General features: G+C 36.3%; 2 protein-coding genes across 9 annotated transcripts in view; one reads left to right on the top strand and one right to left on the bottom strand.

The window, feature by feature from the left end:
- Mia3 (MIA SH3 domain ER export factor 3) overlaps nucleotides 1-7,055 on the top strand; it is a 63,201-nt gene extending 56,146 nt beyond the window's left edge. For 3 of the 7 annotated variants that reach the window (XM_074048265.1, XM_074048263.1, XM_074048261.1), the window contains 9 exons: nucleotides 841-957; nucleotides 1,561-1,621; nucleotides 1,716-1,751; nucleotides 1,831-1,898; nucleotides 2,023-2,114; nucleotides 2,279-2,413; nucleotides 3,381-3,460; nucleotides 4,901-5,051; nucleotides 5,979-7,055. In XM_074048265.1, coding sequence (XP_073904366.1) covers nucleotides 841-957; nucleotides 1,561-1,621; nucleotides 1,716-1,751; nucleotides 1,831-1,898; nucleotides 2,023-2,114; nucleotides 2,279-2,413; nucleotides 3,381-3,460; nucleotides 4,901-5,051; nucleotides 5,979-6,289 — 1,051 coding nt within the window. In that variant the 3' untranslated portion in view covers nucleotides 6,290-7,055. The remainder of the gene's footprint in view (nucleotides 1-840; nucleotides 958-1,560; nucleotides 1,622-1,715; nucleotides 1,752-1,830; nucleotides 1,899-2,022; nucleotides 2,115-2,278; nucleotides 2,414-3,380; nucleotides 3,461-4,900; nucleotides 5,052-5,978) is intronic. The other 4 variants (XM_020160418.2, XM_020160422.2, XM_074048262.1 and 1 more) reach the window with 3 other exon arrangements.
- A 3,620-nt stretch (nucleotides 7,056-10,675) lies between these two features.
- Aida (axin interactor, dorsalization associated) overlaps nucleotides 10,676-19,236 on the bottom strand; it is a 34,899-nt gene continuing 26,338 nt past the window's right edge. For both annotated transcript variants that reach the window (XM_020160416.2, XM_020160417.2), the window contains exons 7-10: nucleotides 17,835-17,957; nucleotides 15,164-15,286; nucleotides 11,285-11,402; nucleotides 10,676-11,142 (exon numbers count right to left, since the gene is read on the bottom strand). In XM_020160416.2, coding sequence (XP_020016005.1) covers nucleotides 11,046-11,142; nucleotides 11,285-11,402; nucleotides 15,164-15,286; nucleotides 17,835-17,957 — 461 coding nt within the window. In that variant the 3' untranslated portion in view covers nucleotides 10,676-11,045. The remainder of the gene's footprint in view (nucleotides 11,143-11,284; nucleotides 11,403-15,163; nucleotides 15,287-17,834; nucleotides 17,958-19,236) is intronic.

The raw sequence follows: 19,236 nt of genomic DNA, 5'->3' as shown, positions 1-19,236 counted from the left end.
TTTTTTTAGACAGGGTTTCACTTGGTAGCCAGATTGGCCTGGCACTTACTGTGTAACCCAGGCTGGCCTGGATCTTCTGATTCCCTCCTGCCTCAGCCTCCCAAGTGCTAGGATTAAGAAAAGAGCATTTTAATATCATTAAATGTTGCTATCTTTTCAATTTGTGATATAGTAGATCGACATTTTGAGTTTCATGATTAGGGTTAAGGCCAGTTTCCATAGATAATACCGACATTATGGGGCAGTTGGGATTTGTTTTCTTAGTGATAGATATTGTCAACTACTCAAGCTGCCTCTCCTTCTTCACAGTTCCATTGAAATAGGGAGTTAAGAGTTCTTTGTCTGTAGTGTGAAAATGTTCTGTGGTTAAATGCCTAGTTAGATGACTCTGTCTTTGATTAACAATATGTTTAACATGGTACCAGTTTGGATTGAGCAACAGTTCTTTAATGATGAAATAGAAAAAGAATTAGTGCCTTTTCTATGGCAGCAGTAAGAGAAGTACTTACTCCCCTCTTTCTCCTAATAAGTTCAGTTGTGTTAAGTTGGTCATTCTCGGCTTTCCACATTGAAGTCCTGTGCTTTCATCACCTCAAGCATGAGACACTTATCCATGGAGCACAGTGGGTTTTTTTGTTCTTACATTTGTTTTATTTACCAGTGAGGAGAGGTTAGAAAATGTAAGTGATTTGCCAGAGGCCAGAGTTTGAGTTCCTACATAGCAGGTTTGAATTCTTTCTTATGACTATGTGTCTGTGCATTTTTGAGAAGGATGGGAAGTGTCATTTGAATAGAACATTCAGACAACTGCTGTAAGGAAAGAGAACTTTCATTTGGCAGCTGGTTTTATCTTAGGAAACTAAGTCAAGAAGAATATGACAGACGAGAAAAAGAGAACCAGCTGTTGGCTGCAGATGAAAAAATGGTCGTGGCTACAGAAGAAGTAAAAACCTACAAGTGAGTTCAGCTTTAAAGGGGGTCAGTGCTTCAGGACACTAATGTTTGCTTTCTTTTAAACTGTCCATATATTATATAGAAGAAACAAAAGCACAAATAAATGATGAGAGGGAATGAGTAAATACATTCAGTTTACACAGGAGAAGAAAAAGTTAAGTAATGAAAAAGTGTTAACAAAAATTTTAGACCCAGTGCTGGCCAGACTGTAAGGGACCTTGGTTCATGCTAACAGTTCTGGGGGTTTTGTTTATTAGAGTAATTCTTTAAGAAAGTAGTTTGCTGTATGACATATCAAAAACCATTAAAGTAATTTTATCATTTGATAGACTCCATGATCAAAGCTCTGAAATTTTCTGTGGATATCATTAAGAGAAGAACAAAGCTGTATGGAGAATTACTTGAGAATATATTTAAAAAACAGTTTAGGAAATTATAATTTATGAACTCAATATCCAGCCATTAAATGATAAATAAGAAAATGAATGTATTATTAGTTTTGATCATACTTTACTTTTATCATAACTATGAATATGTAAAGGGACATTGTCAGATTGTTTTAAATTTTATTCAGTTTTAACTGATAAAACCAAATGTACTTCTTAGGCGAAGAATTGAAGAAATTGAAGAAGAATTAGAGAAAACAGAACGCTCATTTAAAAACCAGGTAAAAATTATACTGCCCTATAATTGCAGAATTCTTCAATATCTAATACAGACAATTACAATGGCTATAATGAACTCCCAAACATGTTTTTCAGATTGTTTCTCATGAGAAGAAGGCTCATGATAACTGGGTAAGTTTCTTTTCTTTTTCTCTTCTTTATTTTGTGCATAGCCTACCACATCTGAATTTGAATACTTTTTCTTCAATAGATTAAAGCTCGTGCTGCAGAAAGAGCTATACTTGAAGAGAAAAGGGAAGCCGCTAACTTGAGACATAAGTATGTGATTTTCGTACCTATGTTTCCAATGCTTTTTAGAATGTTTTAAAGATATGCTAGCTAGTGTCTAATAAAAACTTAATAGCTATTTCATATTTAAGTTCATTCTTTCTCAATATTCAAGATTACTGGAGATATCTCAAAAGATGGCAGTGCGCCAAGATGAACCTGTGATTGTAAAACCAATGCCAAGATCACGGAAACCGCCACGGAGAGGTAGGGGCACTTTGTAAATGGCAGCAGTCTGTTTTTTTGGTGCAGAATGTATTACACACTTCTTATTTCTGTGTGTAATAGTTATGATGCCCTAGAAATAATCCTAAGAACTTACTGAAGAAAAAACTGTCTTCAATTGGTAATGAGGCTTTTGTTCTCCTCAGCTCGAATGAACCAAAATGGCTCTTTTGACCCATCACCTGTGAGTGGTGGCGAATGCTCCCCTCCGTCAGCAGAGCCATCAGGAAGAGCTCGCTCTGCCACTTTTACAGGAAAAGATATGCCTACAAGTGAGTTTAGTAAGTAGTCATGTATTACTCTGCAATAAATTGTTTCAAATGGGTTTTTTTTTTTTCCTTTTGAGAACTTGCATGTTAGTACTTGGGTCTGTCTAGAGAAGAAAATTTCTTTGTCTTGATAAATAGCTTACTGCAAGATCTGCAGTAATACTTTCTACAGAATAAAAAGCATTAATTTGTTTTCTCCAAAGCCATTGTATGGTTTCTTTTTTCTTTTAAATCTGATACTGTGAAGTATAAATCTATCTTTAATCTTGGATGGGATTACCTCCCAAATATTATTAAAGTAGTCTTAAAACTTTAGTTTATGCAGCACACATACTTCTATTTCTCATTACTCTAATATTACATACTAGTGTTATTTCTAATTCTCAATAAGTCTGTTACAATTGGCAAGAGTAGGAGTCAGATTGCATTTAGACTCAATAATTATATCAAGTCTGTAACCTGAAATACAGGACCAGTACTATTAATATGTAGGGTTTATTGTTGTTCTTACAACCCAAGACAACTCTTTTAAGTCTGCATAAATTGTGTCTCATATGTATGGGAAACACCCTTTTGTTTTTTGTGTTTTTGAGATAGGGTCTTGTTATGGAGCCCAGGCTGGCCTCAAACTTGTGATCCTGCCTAAAACTCATGACTGCTGGTATTAAAGACATGTCCCACCGTGCCCAAGACCCATTTTTAATGTTGGTTTTTCTAGTTAGAGAGTTGAACCCTGACTTGTCCACAATTGGTTTATTTCTTCTAAAAAATACATGCAAGGGCTGTTATTTCTTTCTCAAGGTGGATGGGCCTTTACCTGGTCCTTGATGGTTATCTGAGGCATCTGGGAAACCCTTTGCCTCTGGTAAGGGACCTAGGTAATTTCAAAGTGTCTAAAGTCATGGTACAGGACTTGTTATTCTTCTCATGAAACATAGAGATCAGAACGATTCTATGTCATTTCTCTGGCCTCTCACAGACCCAGGATCTGATTCAGCTCCCATGATGAACAACAGCTCCAGAAGCTCTACCCCATCTAAGGTGGTGGATGAGGGAAAGGTAAGTTCTGCAGTCACTCTGAATTATAGCAAGGTAATCAGGAGCACACAGCTTTTCCTTCAGCACTCTCTCTGCTCCATCTTGTTTTTTTGTTCTGTTCGTACTATCTCATTTTTTTAAAAAAGCAAACTGTTCCCCAAGAGCTGAAGGCCCCTCAGCTCTCAGCATGACCTCTTTTGCTGAGCATTCTGTCACAGTGAGTACTTAAGAAGTTGAGAACTGGACTTTTTACTTGGTGTATTTCTGGAAAGGATATGAGGAACATGACATTCATCTTGTTTGCTTTAAATGGCATAGCAGATTGATCTTACTCTTGTCCTTGTCATTGAAGTCTCAGGTTGGTTAGTTTCTAGTTTCTTTCCTGTTTTTGGCTAGATGACTAACCAGTTTAGAGCATCTGCTTGTTACTAAAATTAACTGTAGAATGTAAAAAGTCATCACTCCAACTTTTTATTGCCTGCTTTGTGTTAAATGCTGTGAATCAGAGTAAATCCATTATAAATTATGTAATTCATTATTATCTATGTTTGGAAGTATGCTATTTTAAAATTCCACTGTTTGTATACAAAATTTTGAATGATCTGTAGGTTTGTTGGAAGTGAAAGTGTTTCACTGAATAAGGAGTGATGATGCCCTGTTGAGCCAGTTCTGAGCCTTAAGTGCATTCTCTTGTTACTTGCCTAACTATTGTAGCTATGTCTTCTGATCATACTTACAGTACTATTCTATACTGAAATCAAAATTTAAATATTTTAATTAGTGTCCAACACAGTTTTCCATAGGAAGTGATAGTATTATTAGTGAGTGAAAGTAAACGGCCTTCCTAATTCATTGTGTTGGAAAGTATTTCCAAGTTCCAGTGCAGCACCCCAGGAACGTACATCTCTTGAGAACTCTTTTTATCCAATTGTAGTTTGGATAAAACCCAAGATCCCTTCGCAATAAGATCTGAGAATTTGAATAATATATGAAAGCCCTATTAAAGGTACTCTGAAAAGTCACTTATTGGTCGGTACATGTGTAGAGAATAGATTTTTCATTTTCTTGTGTTCTCTGCATTCTAAATGTGGAAATAATGAGCTATTCTGGTGATGAGAGATTAGAGGAAGGAGGGACTTCCTTTAAAACTTATTACAGTGTATACTGCATGACTTTTATTCATCAGAAATCATCTCTTAATAAGTTGGCACTCCTCTTGCTTTCCCTTTCCTGTACAGATATAAGCAGTAGCACAAGTTTAGTGGAACTGCTCCCTCGTGTGGCATCCTTGTAACCTCCTCAAGCTGTCTCTGGAAATATGATGGGAGGTGGAGTTTTGTTGCACTGATATTGTTCTTTGAACAGGAGACTGATGTCTGCTTCACTGGATTAGCTTTTGCTGGTGTTGGTGCTCTGTCCTATCAAGGAATTTCAAAACGTTTAATTGTCTCTGTTCTACAGGTTAATATGGCTCCAAAAGTGCCCCCTCCATTCCCAGGGGTACCTCTTATGGGCTCTCCCGTGGGAGGCCCTCTACCACCATCCATCCGATATGGACCACCTCCTCAGCTCTGTGGGCCTTTTGGGCCTCGGCCACTCCCTCCACCATTTGGTATGATGATCTGAACAGTAGTGATTGACTTGTAAAGCATATTTGTCTTCTCTTTCTTCCTTGCTAAAAGTTGCTATGGCAGGGCTTTACAATGGAAGAATAAAGTTGATTTTAGCTTTTTCTTAAGTTTCTTAGGACTACATACTCTCCTTGGACTGAGACCAAGAAATAGCTATTTCTTATTTATTTACAGAAAGCCAGAAATTTACTTCTGCAGATGTTTATTGAACACTAATGGCTATGTACTGCAATGGATGGAAAGATGGATAACACATACTGTAACTTATGATGTCCCATAGGTCACAGATCTGTACAACCTATAACATAAAGCTTATATTCACCCAGCTTAGAAGCATAAGTCACAGAATGTAGATGATTAAACTCTCCTCATCTTGAGAGTATACTGAAGGGAAGTGTTAAAGAGAATGTAATAGTAACTTAATGCTGCTGAATTTAATTAGGCAGAGCTGGAAGGCCTTTCCTTTTCCAGCAGGGCACCTTGATTGATGGGTGTATGTTAGATACATGCTAAGCTACTTACTGCATGAATTTTTAATTGATACTTTAGTAAACAGTATGATGTCCTTGATCAAAATTCCTGTTGCAGTGAAGCTCTTATTTTATAATCTGTCATCTTGGCTTGGTAATACTATTTGCAAGAACAACTGGACCTGTTTTGAGATATTGATGCAGAATTGTACAGTGAAAAAACACAAGCTTGGATCTAAGTAGAGCCCTGTTGAAGACTGGTCTGTGTAGCTGAGTGGCTAGCTGACTGTACATAGGCTGCAACTTAAACTTGCTGAACTTCAGTTGTCTTCGTTTGTAAAGTTGGGATGCCACCACTTGACTGTCTTGAAATTAAAGACTGTATGAACATTTTGATATGTTCCTGGGTATTTATGTGTTTTAATATTTGTTTTTCAGTTCCTGGGATGCGTCCACCACTAAGCTTGAGAGAATATGCACCAGGTGTCCCACCTGGAAAACGGGACCTGCCTCTTGACCCTCGAGATTTTTTACAAGGACACACACCATTTAGACCTTTAGTCTCTCTTGGTCCAAGAGAGTATTTTATTACTGGTGCACGATTACCACCTCCAACCCATGGCCCCCAGGATTATCTGCCACAGCCTGCTGCAAGAGAATCACTACCTTCAGGCTCCAGAGATAAGACACCACCTATTTCTCAAAGTAATATTCAGGACTGTTCACAGGCTTTAAAACAGAGCCCATAACTATGACCTCTGACAGTAAGTCAGAGAAAGTGAACTGTGTACTATTCATTACCTATTTCCCAAAGTAATATTCAGGACTGTTCACAGGCTTTAAAACGGAGCCTGTAACTATGACTTCTGACATTAAGTCAGAGAAAGTGAACTGTGTACTATTCATTACCTATTTCTCAAAGTAATATTCAGGACTGTTCACAGGCTTTAAAACGGAGCCTGTAACTATGACCTCTTGACATTAAGTCAGAGAATGTGACGATAAAAAGACTTCATTAGCTTCAAAAAAAAAAAGTCATTATGATGAAAAGACTTCATTAGCTTCAAAATCCAAAAACTTATTTTAAAAGGTTAGTTTTTAGAACTAAGCTGCCTTCGCAGTGTGCACTTTTTGAGCCAAAATTATTTTCTTCTCTAAATAAAAATTACTTAAGCTAGAACATCCTTCCAACTTTGAAACGTGCAATATAAAGATTATACCTGTGTTTTAGTTAATGTAGCATATGTAATTGCTGAATGATTTAGAATGTTATAAAAATATGAACATTTCCTGTGGAAATGCTTTAAGAACATGTATTTCCATTATCCAGTTTTTGTGTATACTGATTGCATACAGAAAAATGGTGTTTACAAGCTTGATCTTGTTTTTCCCTCCAGTAACTGATTACAAAGACTGTTACGCTAAAAATGTTTACTCAAAGATTATAAACTTCATCTCCCATGTTGAAGTTCCATGCAGTAATAGTTCATAAATAAAAATTGTTTATTAATATTTCCCAAGTGTCTGTTGATTCATTGGATTGTCATGAAATGTGTGCCATTTAAGAAACATGTAAACTCAGGCTCCCAGAACTGAAGATGGTGACTTGGTAGCACGCTCCTTATTGCTCACTGCTAAGGAGGTTCAACCTCAAAGTCACCTGTGAACGTTACAAGGAATTTTTCCTTTTGTTTCAAAGATGTCAGTGGTCTCCCACTTGCTCAGCATTCATGTGCTTTCTTATGACCCACACTGCCTATTTCAGGATGGTTTTCTGAGTATGAGTTTACATTAGTGGCAAGAATTGTTTGGCATGACTGCATTAAGTGTTTAATAGCAAAATGAAAATGATATGTTGTAACTCCAAAAGTAAGGGAATTTCTTTTTAAAAATGTAAATAGTCCATGCTGTTTCCCATACCCTGCCACTGATTTTCAAGGAATATACCAAAAAAAATCCAAAATCCATGAGAAAGAATGAGTGAGAACCACAAGGCTTATATAACAAGTCAACAGCTATGTGCTAAACTCAATTCTTTTTTTGATAGCTACTATTCCAAAATTAATATTTGAACATTGGTGCTTTTATTTAAAAATCAGTTAAGTATAAGAATCTGGAATGGCACCACACTTAAAGACTTCTACCCATTACTATACTGTATCTTTAAAACAAGGTTTCTAAAAACTAGCGCTTGGGCTGAGGGCATAGCTCAGGTGATTGAGCACTACGTACCAAGCATGAGGCCCTGAGTTCAAACCCCAGTACTGCTTCCAAAAAATAATAAAAAATAAAAACTAGCTCTTCAGACATTTCAATTACAATAACTTTAGCAGCATATTTTAAGAAGTTTAAGATTTAGATAAAATTATAAAAAGCTTGAAACTTTTATTTACTGCTAGACAATATTCAATTTTATGAAGTCCCTATTAAATTATATTATTGAAACCTACAGCATGACATGTCACTCTTGGGATTTTTAAACCACTAAGAATATGGTAAAAAGGAGCAAAGCTTGTGTGAAAACAAAATCCTCAACTACTGAAGATAGTAGTTTAGAGAGACAGGATCCCTGAAAGAAGATAAAGTTCAAAATGAATGTATAGGTCCTTTAAGAAAAGAGACTACACTTTGGGGCCTCCATTTAATATCAAGAATAGAAGAAATTATCTGGTGTGGTAGTGCACACCTGTAATCATATCCCAAATTCAAGACCAGCCTGAGCTACATAGTAAGATGCTGTCTCAAAAAACCAAGGTCTGGTGGTGTTACTCAGACATGAGTGCTTGTTTAGCGTGTACAAGGCCCTGAGTTTGATCCCTAGCACCATAAAAAAAATTATATTCATAGAATAGCCTTTTAATCATGTAAAATCAGTCACAAACACAACTTTTTAATATACCTGTCAATCTCTTCAGGACATAGAATGATTCTGAAGTTAACACAACTTCTAATGTCAACCAAGGGTTTTTTTTTGTTTCTTTTTTTTTTGGAGATGATCTCGCTTACGTAACCTAGGCAGGCCTCAAATTTGTCATCTTCCAGCCTCAGCCTCCTCAATGCTGGGACAAGCATTGGTGTGCCACCATGCCCCACTAACAAAGAGTTTTAAACAGCATTTAAATAAAGGTTATGCCAGCTGGAAGATGATCAAGTAGGAAAGGACAAATTAAATTTATTTTTAAATTCAAAACTAGAGTGTTTTCCCCTTTAAAGCCCTTCAGTACTTACAGAAAACTCAGTAAGATGTAGAGATTCCAATGTAGTTTGAGCAGTTCTGAGCCAGGCCTCCTCCACATGCATTTGACTGCACCATGTATGTAACAAAACCCCAAGCAAGCTGCCAGTAGACAGATGGTATCGAGAACACTGCCCCTCCATTAAATCAGACATTTCAAAAGTCACCCTGAGCTAATTCTGTTTGAGTTGAGTGGCTAAAATGGTCTCATTTATGAAGCAGTAGTATTTTAGCCTGAAAGCATTTCTGCTACAGTTGTGGTTATTATCTAATGACTGATTTTTTTTTTCTCCCTCTGGCAAGTAAATTTAAGTAACTTGTGAGATGTGGAATATTCTGTGCCAAATGCTTCAAGTCAATGTTTTTGTCATTTCCTTCAGGTCTGAATTAAAGTGAAGTTAATCTCACAGTGTTCAATTTAAGCATCTTTAATACTAATGAAAGGCTAGTTCATATAAACCAAACTTATATGAAGGATAGCAGGTGCTTCTGCATATAAATTACCAGTTTGATAGACATGTCTTTTTCGGTCTATGAGAAAAGAGAAAACGGTATATCAGTTTTGCTTCATTTTAATAGTAAGTTTTAAGGAATCATTTTTTAGGCCTCATCAGGAATATCAAATAAAAGGTACTAAGTACTCCACAGGGTACAGTGCTGCTAAGCACCTTAGAACTTTACATGACATGGAGAAGATGCAGTTTTGGCTCTTGAGTAACTACAGTCTGGGCGTTTAAAAGTTGAATGAGCAATGAAATTAAGGTAAATTCTTCATCCCTTGCAGCCATTGTAGATTAAGTTATTTTGGCATCAATAAATTATTTCATCAATCAAGATGAAACACGACTAAATTTGGTTGAGAATTCTTTCAGGCTCATACAGTTTTTATTAACATTCATCTAATAAACAGAATTGACCCAATAGACAACTAAAAGTAAAGACTAGCTCTCTTGAAGTGCAAGGGTTAAAACAATTGTGGTTACTTATTTTAAAAAGCAAACATATTGAATGATATGACTAGGGTTATTACACTAGTTTAAAAATAGACCAAGGACTGAGTTTGCATTCCCCTCATGCATTGTTCATTTAAAAGTGATTATTAAAATATGTGGGTTCTATATTAACCCACAGAAAGCCCATCACCAATCTTAATGTTCTGTGTATCAAATATCCACCTCATGTGTTCTATGAAAGTTTTATTTGCTTCATTATTAAGCCAAAAGTAATGTAATCAAATTATAATAAGCAAATGGCCTGCATATTTTCATATGGAAGAATGTCAATACATCTAAATAGGAAATAAGTGGCAATCCTATCTATCTATATAAAAAAAAATAGACTATCTTTCCAGAGTTTGCACTCTCACTCTAAGGAGAGGTATACAGATTTTAAGTTTGACAATCAGTTGTCAGAAAAAGAGCAGTTATTATAACCTGCAGTATCTCATTAGCATCTGATTCTATTTTTAGCCTAATGATTTATAAGATGTTTTAAACCCATCTAAAAATGTGTGATCTGAGATGGTTCCCATGTTGACCCTATAGTGTCAGAAAGAATAACAATGTGATGTAGAAGAATAGCTTAGCAATCAACATTACTACAAACATTCTTACTTTTAGAAAAACAATCTGGTCATCAGGAAAAAGTCACAGCTACAACCTGGGAAACACTCCCATGTGGGATATTGATCTGGCCAAGGCACACCATTTCTAATAAGGAGAACTATCAGATCAGGGTGAAGTTAGGATACCTCTAAGAAGCAGCCTATAAACGTCCAAACCAACCTTCCTAGGCAGCATAACTGGTCCTTTCAAAGCAGTTTGGTACTATCCTCCCCACCTCAACCCATAGTTTGAAGTTAAACCAAAAAAGCAAACTGGAGCAAAAGTGAGCAGATGTGTAAACTCTTAGCACATTCTTATTGCTGTATTAAGTTTTGAAGATGAGCACACACCTGCCACAAGAGTATTGTTCCAGGAAGCAGGGTAGAATCGGTGGTAATTACAAAATAGACTATTAATTGCACAATTAATAGAAAAGTAAAAATATGTCTCAAAATCTACAATAAACCTGTATCCAAAGGAGTCTTATATGTCAGTGCTGTGCTGGACTTTGAGTTCTGTGGTACAGCTTTGCAATGGACTTGCTTGCCTACTGGCATGGGTATGGCTCATCTCTTGCCTATTGAAGGGTGAATATGCTACACAGAGCTATGATGGTTTCTACTGAGTGGTAAAATTCACAGAAGTTCCAAGTTATTCACATCAGGATCATTCCTTGTGCAAAGTTTGATGTAGATGGAGATAAAGTGGTTTCTTGGTCAATAATTGCAATTTCTTTCTTTTAAAGTCAGTGGGTTTCTTGTATCTGTAACCACAATAGAAAGATCATTGTTTAAATACTTTGATGATTGATCTATTCCAAGGTTACATTAGGGATAAGAGGGACTAGGAAGAAACACAAACTAGTCACTATTAAATAGTATGAATCCTGTATGTACATCACTTACAGTTCTATTACAATTGGTCCGGGTTTAATTTCATCCATCTCCATAAAAGCAAAACACTTGGTGCTGGTAAATCTTTTTTTAGGCTTGTAGTGTTTGAATTCAAAGAAGATAGCTGCACCTAAGGAATTAAAACAAACTACATAAACCACAGATACCTTTCTTCTGTGCTGGTTCATTTTCTTTGATTATCAGAACCTTATGAATAAGTAACAGTTTGCATAGTTTTACAAAGCAACCTGTATCAAACATAGTTTGATGATGTATGATTACAACTTACTGTGGCTTGTCACCCAAACTTGTATCTGAGTAGAGTGACATTTCTCCATATCAACTAATTCTACAAGGTATAGCAAAACTTCCTGTGCTAAACTGACTTAAGAATGTAAGTCTGTACACAGGTAGAATCATGTACCAGTAAAGATAATAAAATACTTAGACAAGAGGAACATAGAAGATACTTGTTAAGTATCACTAATACCCGCAGAAATTGTTTCAAAAAGCACTTGTATAGATAGAATAGGCATTTAAAAGTTCATTTTAAAAACTCAAATTTGGGGCTGGGGAATGTATCTCAATAATAGAATGCTTGCCTAGCATGCACAAAGCCCTGGGTTCAATCCCCAGAATCACATACATGCACACACAATTCAAGTTTTTGAACAGTTTCTGTTAATCCTGAAACAAAACCTCAAACAATACTGTATTTTGGTGTGGTTTGGAATCCAAACATTAATCACATGCTGGTTCAGTTATAAAATGTTACCTGTTTCCTAATACCTTCTTCAGAGCTCAAAGCCCTACTTTTGTTTTCTTTCCTTTAATTGTCTGTGGCTGTATCAAGATAGTGCTAATATGCAACTCAGGTTACTCCAGAGGCACCTGCACACCCATGTTTATTGCAGCACTATTCACAATAGCCAAGTTATGGAAACAGCCAAGATGCCCCACCACTGACTAATGGATCAAGAAACTGTGGTACTTATACACAATGGAATTTTATTCAGCCACAAAGAAGAATGAAATCTTGTCATTCGCAAGTAAATGGATGGAACTGGAGAACATCATCTTAAGTTAGTCAGGCTCAGAAGGCCAAGAATCATGTTCTCCCTCATATGTGGACTTTAGAACTAAAACAGATGTAGTTATATTATTGGACATGGGTCACATGCTAAGGGGAGAATGCACAGAGGACCAGTAGGGAAAGGCAGGAAACCCAGGAAAGTGTTTGATGTGCCCACTGTAGAGGAGCAAATAATGTAATCTTACAAACTGACAGAGGCCACTATGGGAAGGTAACCGGGAAGTAGTGAAGAGGTCTGGTAGAGATGAACCAATTCAGGTTGTAATACACATGTGCATGGAAGCAATGCTAGGAATCTCTCTGTATAGCTATCTTTATCTCAAACTAGCAAAAACACTATGCCTTTCTTATTATCTCTTATGTTTTCTCTTCAGAAAAACTGGAGAAGAGGGCAGAACAGGTTCTGCCTGGAAGCAAGGAGGGTAGGAAGGAGGGGAAGGGGAAGGAAGGGCTGGGGAGAGAAATGGCCCAAACAATGTATGCACATATGAATAAATGAAAAAATTTTAAAAAGATAATGCTACGGAAGGAAAGGTCTAAAAGCAAGCCCATTCTACTGCCCTCCTCAACAGTCAGTTACGAGGAATTTAGATAGTTCTACCTTCCTGAAGCCCAACAGATAAACTCTCCACCCTGCAGAAGAAAAAAAAATTAAAAAATAGAGAAAAAAGTTGCCTAACCAACATAGCCAAGAACAACTGATTTCTATAAAAGGCATGGAAACTGGTAACAGAAAATTAGGTCTCACTCAACTGGCTACTTCTTAATGCAGCCTTAACCAGAATGGTGCTGAATCACGGCTTTTAAAGACAATCAGCAGACATCTAATACTTTCAGTGATGACAAAACTTTTCTGTGACTGCATGTTTAACAATGTTCAGAAATGTGTGTAAAGCCTTGGTATTAAGGCTTAAATACTCAGGAGACAATGGGAGGTGGTGAGGGAGAACAGGGTATTCTTAGCCATGGTACTCCCTGCCTTAAACAAAAGGGTTACAATAGCTGAGTTGCTAGTGACCAATCCATCCTACCATCTCCACAAAAGGGTGGCTTCTCTTCTCCCTTCTACAGCAATAGTGGAGACATTTGGTTATTAGGGGGGGAAAAAAAAAGACCTTAAAATTTTGAAAATAGCAGATCACATTTCTTAGTCTTGGGTTCTTAGGGAACTCATTTTCTCACCACGATTGTGCCTGAAGTCTGAACAAACATAAAAAAAGGCGTGTTTGAAAATAATGTTACAGTCTAAATATGTTACCATCATTCTGAGGAAGTTTAAAAACATCCTATCTGCATCATGATATGTTTCTTGCATTCCTGGTATGCATAACTGTGTACTCTTGGGAATTTGTAAAAATGAATGAAATGTAAAGTGAGAATATCCTAGGTAATTGAAAGGCTTATAAATATGAAAGTATGTTCATTAGCATTAATATTCATTAAAACTACACTAATTGTTAGCCAGTATTCACACTTATAATCCTAGCTACTTAGAATGCAGAGATCAGGAGGACCGCGGTTCAAACTTAGCCCAGGCAAATAGTTAATAGTTCACCAAACCCTATCTTCAAACTACCCAACACAAAAAAAGGGATGACAGAATGACTCAAGTGGTAGAGCGCCTGCCTAGCAAGTTTGAGTTTAAACCCCAGCACCACCAAAAAAACCCCACAAAGCTATAGTAACTATAAATAAGTGCAAAGTTGGAGAAAAGGAATAGTAAGATCCTAATATAGTTCAACTATTAACATGCAAGCCATGTCATAAGGAAAGAACACGGTGTAATGAAACAGAAAAGCTAGCCCACAAAACACTCCATCTTCTCCCCTTCACATCAGAAACATTTCTCAAAGCAATGAAGACAAAAAATGGGAAAATTTATCAATATACTTCAATAATGAAATATTTTCAGCCTTATTAGGCATCTATTTACATATTCTTCTGACACGGTGACTCTCAAGCTTTGGTGCGCATCAGAATGAGCTGGAAAGCTTCCTAAAATCTGTGGGGCTAAGGCTACCCCATAGTTTCTGACTCAGAAGATGCGGCTGGACCTGAGCATCACCTAATGAGGTTCTAGGAGACGTTGCTGCTGCTCTGGGGCCACACTCTGGGAACAACTGTCTTGACAGAAGCACTGAAAGGTGAGTCTTTAAGTGCTCAAAAACAGGTCACAGCACCAGATTTTTAAAATAAAACATCAAATATCAGAGAGGTGAGGGCAACTGTCCATCTTATACAAGTTTCCTGCAGAGTTTCAAATTTTCAGAAACAGCAACTGAACCTTAGGTGATAAAGAGATTCTGAATCTTCTTTTTGGAGAACACTGACATTACAGTGGCCAAAAGGCAACTTGAAGCATTTAATCCTAAGAACTGTGCAAACTGGAAAAGTAACCTTGTTTTAGAAGTTTATTTTTTCCTATCCCATCTTCCTTCCTTCCAACTAATTGCAAGTTATGGTATTTTCCTACCCAATATGTCCAAGTGGAAGAAAAAACTGATTCTTACTGTTAGCAACTAACCTAGTATGAGGAAAAACTTCCTGTTTTGTTTTAAATGACAATAACATTTTACCAGCAAATAACACTTTATTAAATTACAGTGTTATTATACAACTAGATAATACAATTCCTAATTCCCACATTTAAAAAATGTTACTAATCTGATTTTTTTGAAATCGATAAACATAATTATGTGACATTTACTTCTGCCAGATACCAACTGCTAGGTCCACTATGTGCACAATCCTGAAAGAGGACTCCGTCCATAAGAAGCCAATGATTCATGATTACAAACCTTTGGTTAATTTTTCAACATGCTTCTGGAGCTCAATATCCACATTAAAATGGACATACGTATCTTCTTTTCTTGAAGCCACAGGGGTATCTTGCACAGGAGTTAAATCTATGCCATTCAGATCTAGAGAGAAACAAAAGTCTCTGCTTAGGACCATTCAACAGCCTCTGTGTTTCCTACAGAGGACTGGAGAGGGCTGAAAGGAGATTCTCGGGCTAACAGAGATTCCTACTCGGTGTGATCAGGAGCTTGGGAGCTGCTGGTGTCCACAGAGGTACGTGGAGGGAGCTGAGTAGAGAGGATGGGAGACCTCATGAAGGGGAGGAAGGTTTATCATGGCCAGGTCTCAAAAAAAAAAAGCTTACAGTAGACAAAATTTGATCTTTATAGCTAAGAGGTAAAAAGAACTTTGTTTTCCTGATGGTAGACCACTCTATTTTAGTATACAATAAAAATGTGGGACAAATATAACTTACCACAATGTGACCCCCTGCCCCTATTTTCCAACTTTGAAGTATATGGCTTGGAAAGGCCTTTGAGAATCTAACATTATCAGAATTCACCTGTTGTATTAAAATCAAATGGACATGTGAGCTGCTAATGAAACCCTTCCATCAATGAACAAAATTATACTTATATTATCTAAATACTGGTTATAGTTGCTAAAACATAACTTGATTTGCAACATCAGATGGCACAGTAAGTTACTGTTTTAATTTCTTGAGTCCAGGAATTCCCATTTATTCAATTCAACAAGGACTAAGTATTTATGCATTCTTCAACAGAACTGTCTTAGGGAACTTAAAAATAATTTAGTACATTTGATTATTTTAGTTCTTAAAGATATTTACACAAAAGACATGTTGCAGTTCATTATATATGCAAAAGTAACATCTACTATATTATCATTAAATATTTTTGTGTCTCACAGTGCATATTCCTGAATGAGTTATGTGGCTTTGGAAGTGGCCTATTGAACAATGTAGAGTATAAATACTTTCCAATGAACCACATGTTTGAAAACAGTAATATCAGAAGTAAAAATATAATAGCATTAGTGCCACTGGTCATATTCTGTACATATTAAATTTTTTCTTCCTTTTTTAAATTATTGTTGTAATGGAGGCACATTGTGGTATTTACAAACTTTCTTACAATATATTAGAGTTGAATTCACCTCCTCTATCATTATTCCCTCCTCTTGCATTTCTGGAATAGTTTCAACAGGTCTCATTTTTCCATTTATATACATAATTAAATAATATTTTCACCATATTCACCCTCCTACACCCTTTCCTTATATCCTCCCCCGTCCCACTGGCACCAACCCCTCAGACAGGATCTGTTTTTGAAAAAAAAGGCATTTTTGTTTGTTTAAGATAGCTACACAGGGTGTTTCATTGTGACATTTCCATGTATATATGCATTATAACCTAAATTGGTTCATACCCTGTATTTTTTGCCTTTCTAGCTTATGGTGATTTCAACAGGTTTAAAAATTCTATATTCATTCTTGTATAGGAAGTATATTAACCATATTTAGTTGGTAGTAATAAACCCATGGATCTGAGTTTATTTCTACAACTGATAAAAGGTCCTTCCATTTAATTTAAGCCTACATCTGTTTCTTTGATTTGTCTTAATCTACTGATTAAAGTAAAATCACTTGTATTAACAGTACAGTTATTTCTGGATAATGATATGACGATTTTATCCTTAATGACTCAATAATTATGAAGTTTTTTGAGACTATGTTACCCAGGCTGTCTTGAACTCCTGGGTTCAAATGATCCTTAGTCTCCCCAGTAGCTGAGATTACAGGCATGTACCATTGGATCTGACATCAATAATTACTTTTAAAAGACTCTTAAGTGCTTTATAAGTAAAGCTCTGTATAATATGCTTTGAAACAACAAAACAACTTAACCACTGTGGTTTCCCTCTTTTTCTTTTTTTTTAATTCTAAGGGGTGTGAACTCAGGGCTTTGCCCTTTCTCAGCAGATACTCTACCCCTTGAGCCACACCTCCAGCCCTGGTTTCCCAAACTGAAAAAGTTATTTTTAAGGAATAAATGGACTGCCAACATTTGGATAGGAGAAAAAAAAAAAATTTTAATTACACTTAACGCCACAATAACATAGGTAAGGGTAAGAAATAGTTCACTTTTCTGTTCTGTAGGATTCAAGCATACTTCTCTGTTTCTACTGATGTGCTTTGAAGGTCTGATTCTCATCCCCTCTTCAGAACCTGCTTTGTAGAAACCTCTCTGGGACAGGAAGGAAAGGGCCTGAAGCAGGAGGGATGGGAAAACAGAACAAGGGGCTTTGCCAAGAAAACCACACACCCCATAAGTTTAGGGGCATTTTATTACCCTGCATCCTGAAAGCTGGATCTGCTATTAATATGTATGTCTAGGCAGCACCCTAGATGAATCTGAAGAATAAATGATACATACAAAGGCAAATTCAAAAGCAAAAGCAAATATAAGTTATAAATAGAAAAGTATTTTCAGTAAAGCTCTCATAAATGTTCGGTGTTCTCTTCCAGGGATTTCATCTTGTGGTAGGATGAATTAAAATGAGTTGTCATAGATACAAAAAAAATTATTCCAAATGAGAAGCAGTATCATAACATTTGCCTGGGTCTGGGAATGTCAAGGGAGTTTCTTACCCTTTACGCTAACTGTAATATAGGGATCAATGCACTGCCCGGCATCTTTCAGACCAATTTTCTCAATTCTGATGGTGAGTAAGGTCATTCCTGGTTCTGATGGCAACCTTGGTAATAAAGTACCTGGCAACAAAGAAACCACAATAAAAGTTAGCTCCACCAATCATTTCAGAGTAAATATTTTAACAAACAGAAAAGACAGAGACTTGCTCTTAACTCAGTAACTAGTCAGGCAGTACATGTTTTGGTTTCCAGAACTCCCAGACACTTGCTTTTACTCTCTTTCGACAAGTATCTAATTGATACACAAGATAAATCTGTACTTCCATGTCTCAAAAACACCATGAAGTAGAATATTAATTCGAGCTTGTTAAAAATTCTACTCACTCAAAGGAAGCCCAATTATAAACTAACACATTATTAATAACATAATATACTCATATAATATATACACATCATATATACTTATATAACATACATTATATTTCAATATGAAGTAGTAGAACAAAAATAGGGAAAGCTTTTACCTATTTGCTATATTATATGCTATTGTAAAGTTTTTTTGTTTTTTAGCGATCCTAAAATTTCAAAAATTTAGTATCAGTCAGCAAATCTTTTAGTTAGAATTTACAACTTAATATTTACACTTTAATTGCATAATCATAGTCTAATTTCTCATTTTTTTCCTCATTCTATTCTGTATGATTTATTCTGTCAGAAGTTAATACTTTAGAAAATGCCACATCAAGCCATAGGAGCAATTTGTATGTTTGAAATCTTTAAAAAATGTTAAAACTAAAGGCCCACCCAGAATGGCATGAGAGCATTCCCTCATTTAAGAAAATGGTATAGCTGGGCACTGGTGGCTCACATCTCTAATCCTAGCTACTCAGGAGGCAGAGATCAGGAGGATCACAGTTTGAAACCAGCCTGGGCAAACAGTTCACAAGACCCTATCTTGTAAATACCTAACACAAAAAGGGCTGGTGAAGTAGCTTATGGTGTAGGCCCTGAGTTCAAGCCCCAGCACCAAAAAGAAGGTCTGAAGGAAGGAATCAATTGTACAGCTTGTTCCTTTTTTTCAAGGCATCTATGGAGAAGGTATAAAAACAGGAGTTGATTTTAATCTAGTATGTCCACAGTACCTTCAACTACACACAAAGCCTGACACTTACAAAAGACTTTGGTTGATACACTCAAGTTTCTATTCAACAACAAATATTGAGGTGTATTAATCAATCAGCTTACTATATTCTAAAATGTTGTATATTTGATTGACAACAAACCGCCTTGAAGGAAATTGTTGAGCAATGGAAATTGAAATGGATTGGGGTGATAGATGCATAACTATAAATGTATCAAAATCATTAAACTGTATACTTACAGTAGGTAAATTTTACAA

Source organism: Castor canadensis, chromosome 11 (assembly GCF_047511655.1).
Source record: "Castor canadensis chromosome 11, mCasCan1.hap1v2, whole genome shotgun sequence".
Taxonomy (NCBI): Eukaryota; Metazoa; Chordata; class Mammalia; order Rodentia; family Castoridae; genus Castor; species Castor canadensis.
The sequence above is the reverse complement of the archived record's forward strand: the minus strand, read 5'-3'. Positions and strand labels throughout refer to the sequence as shown.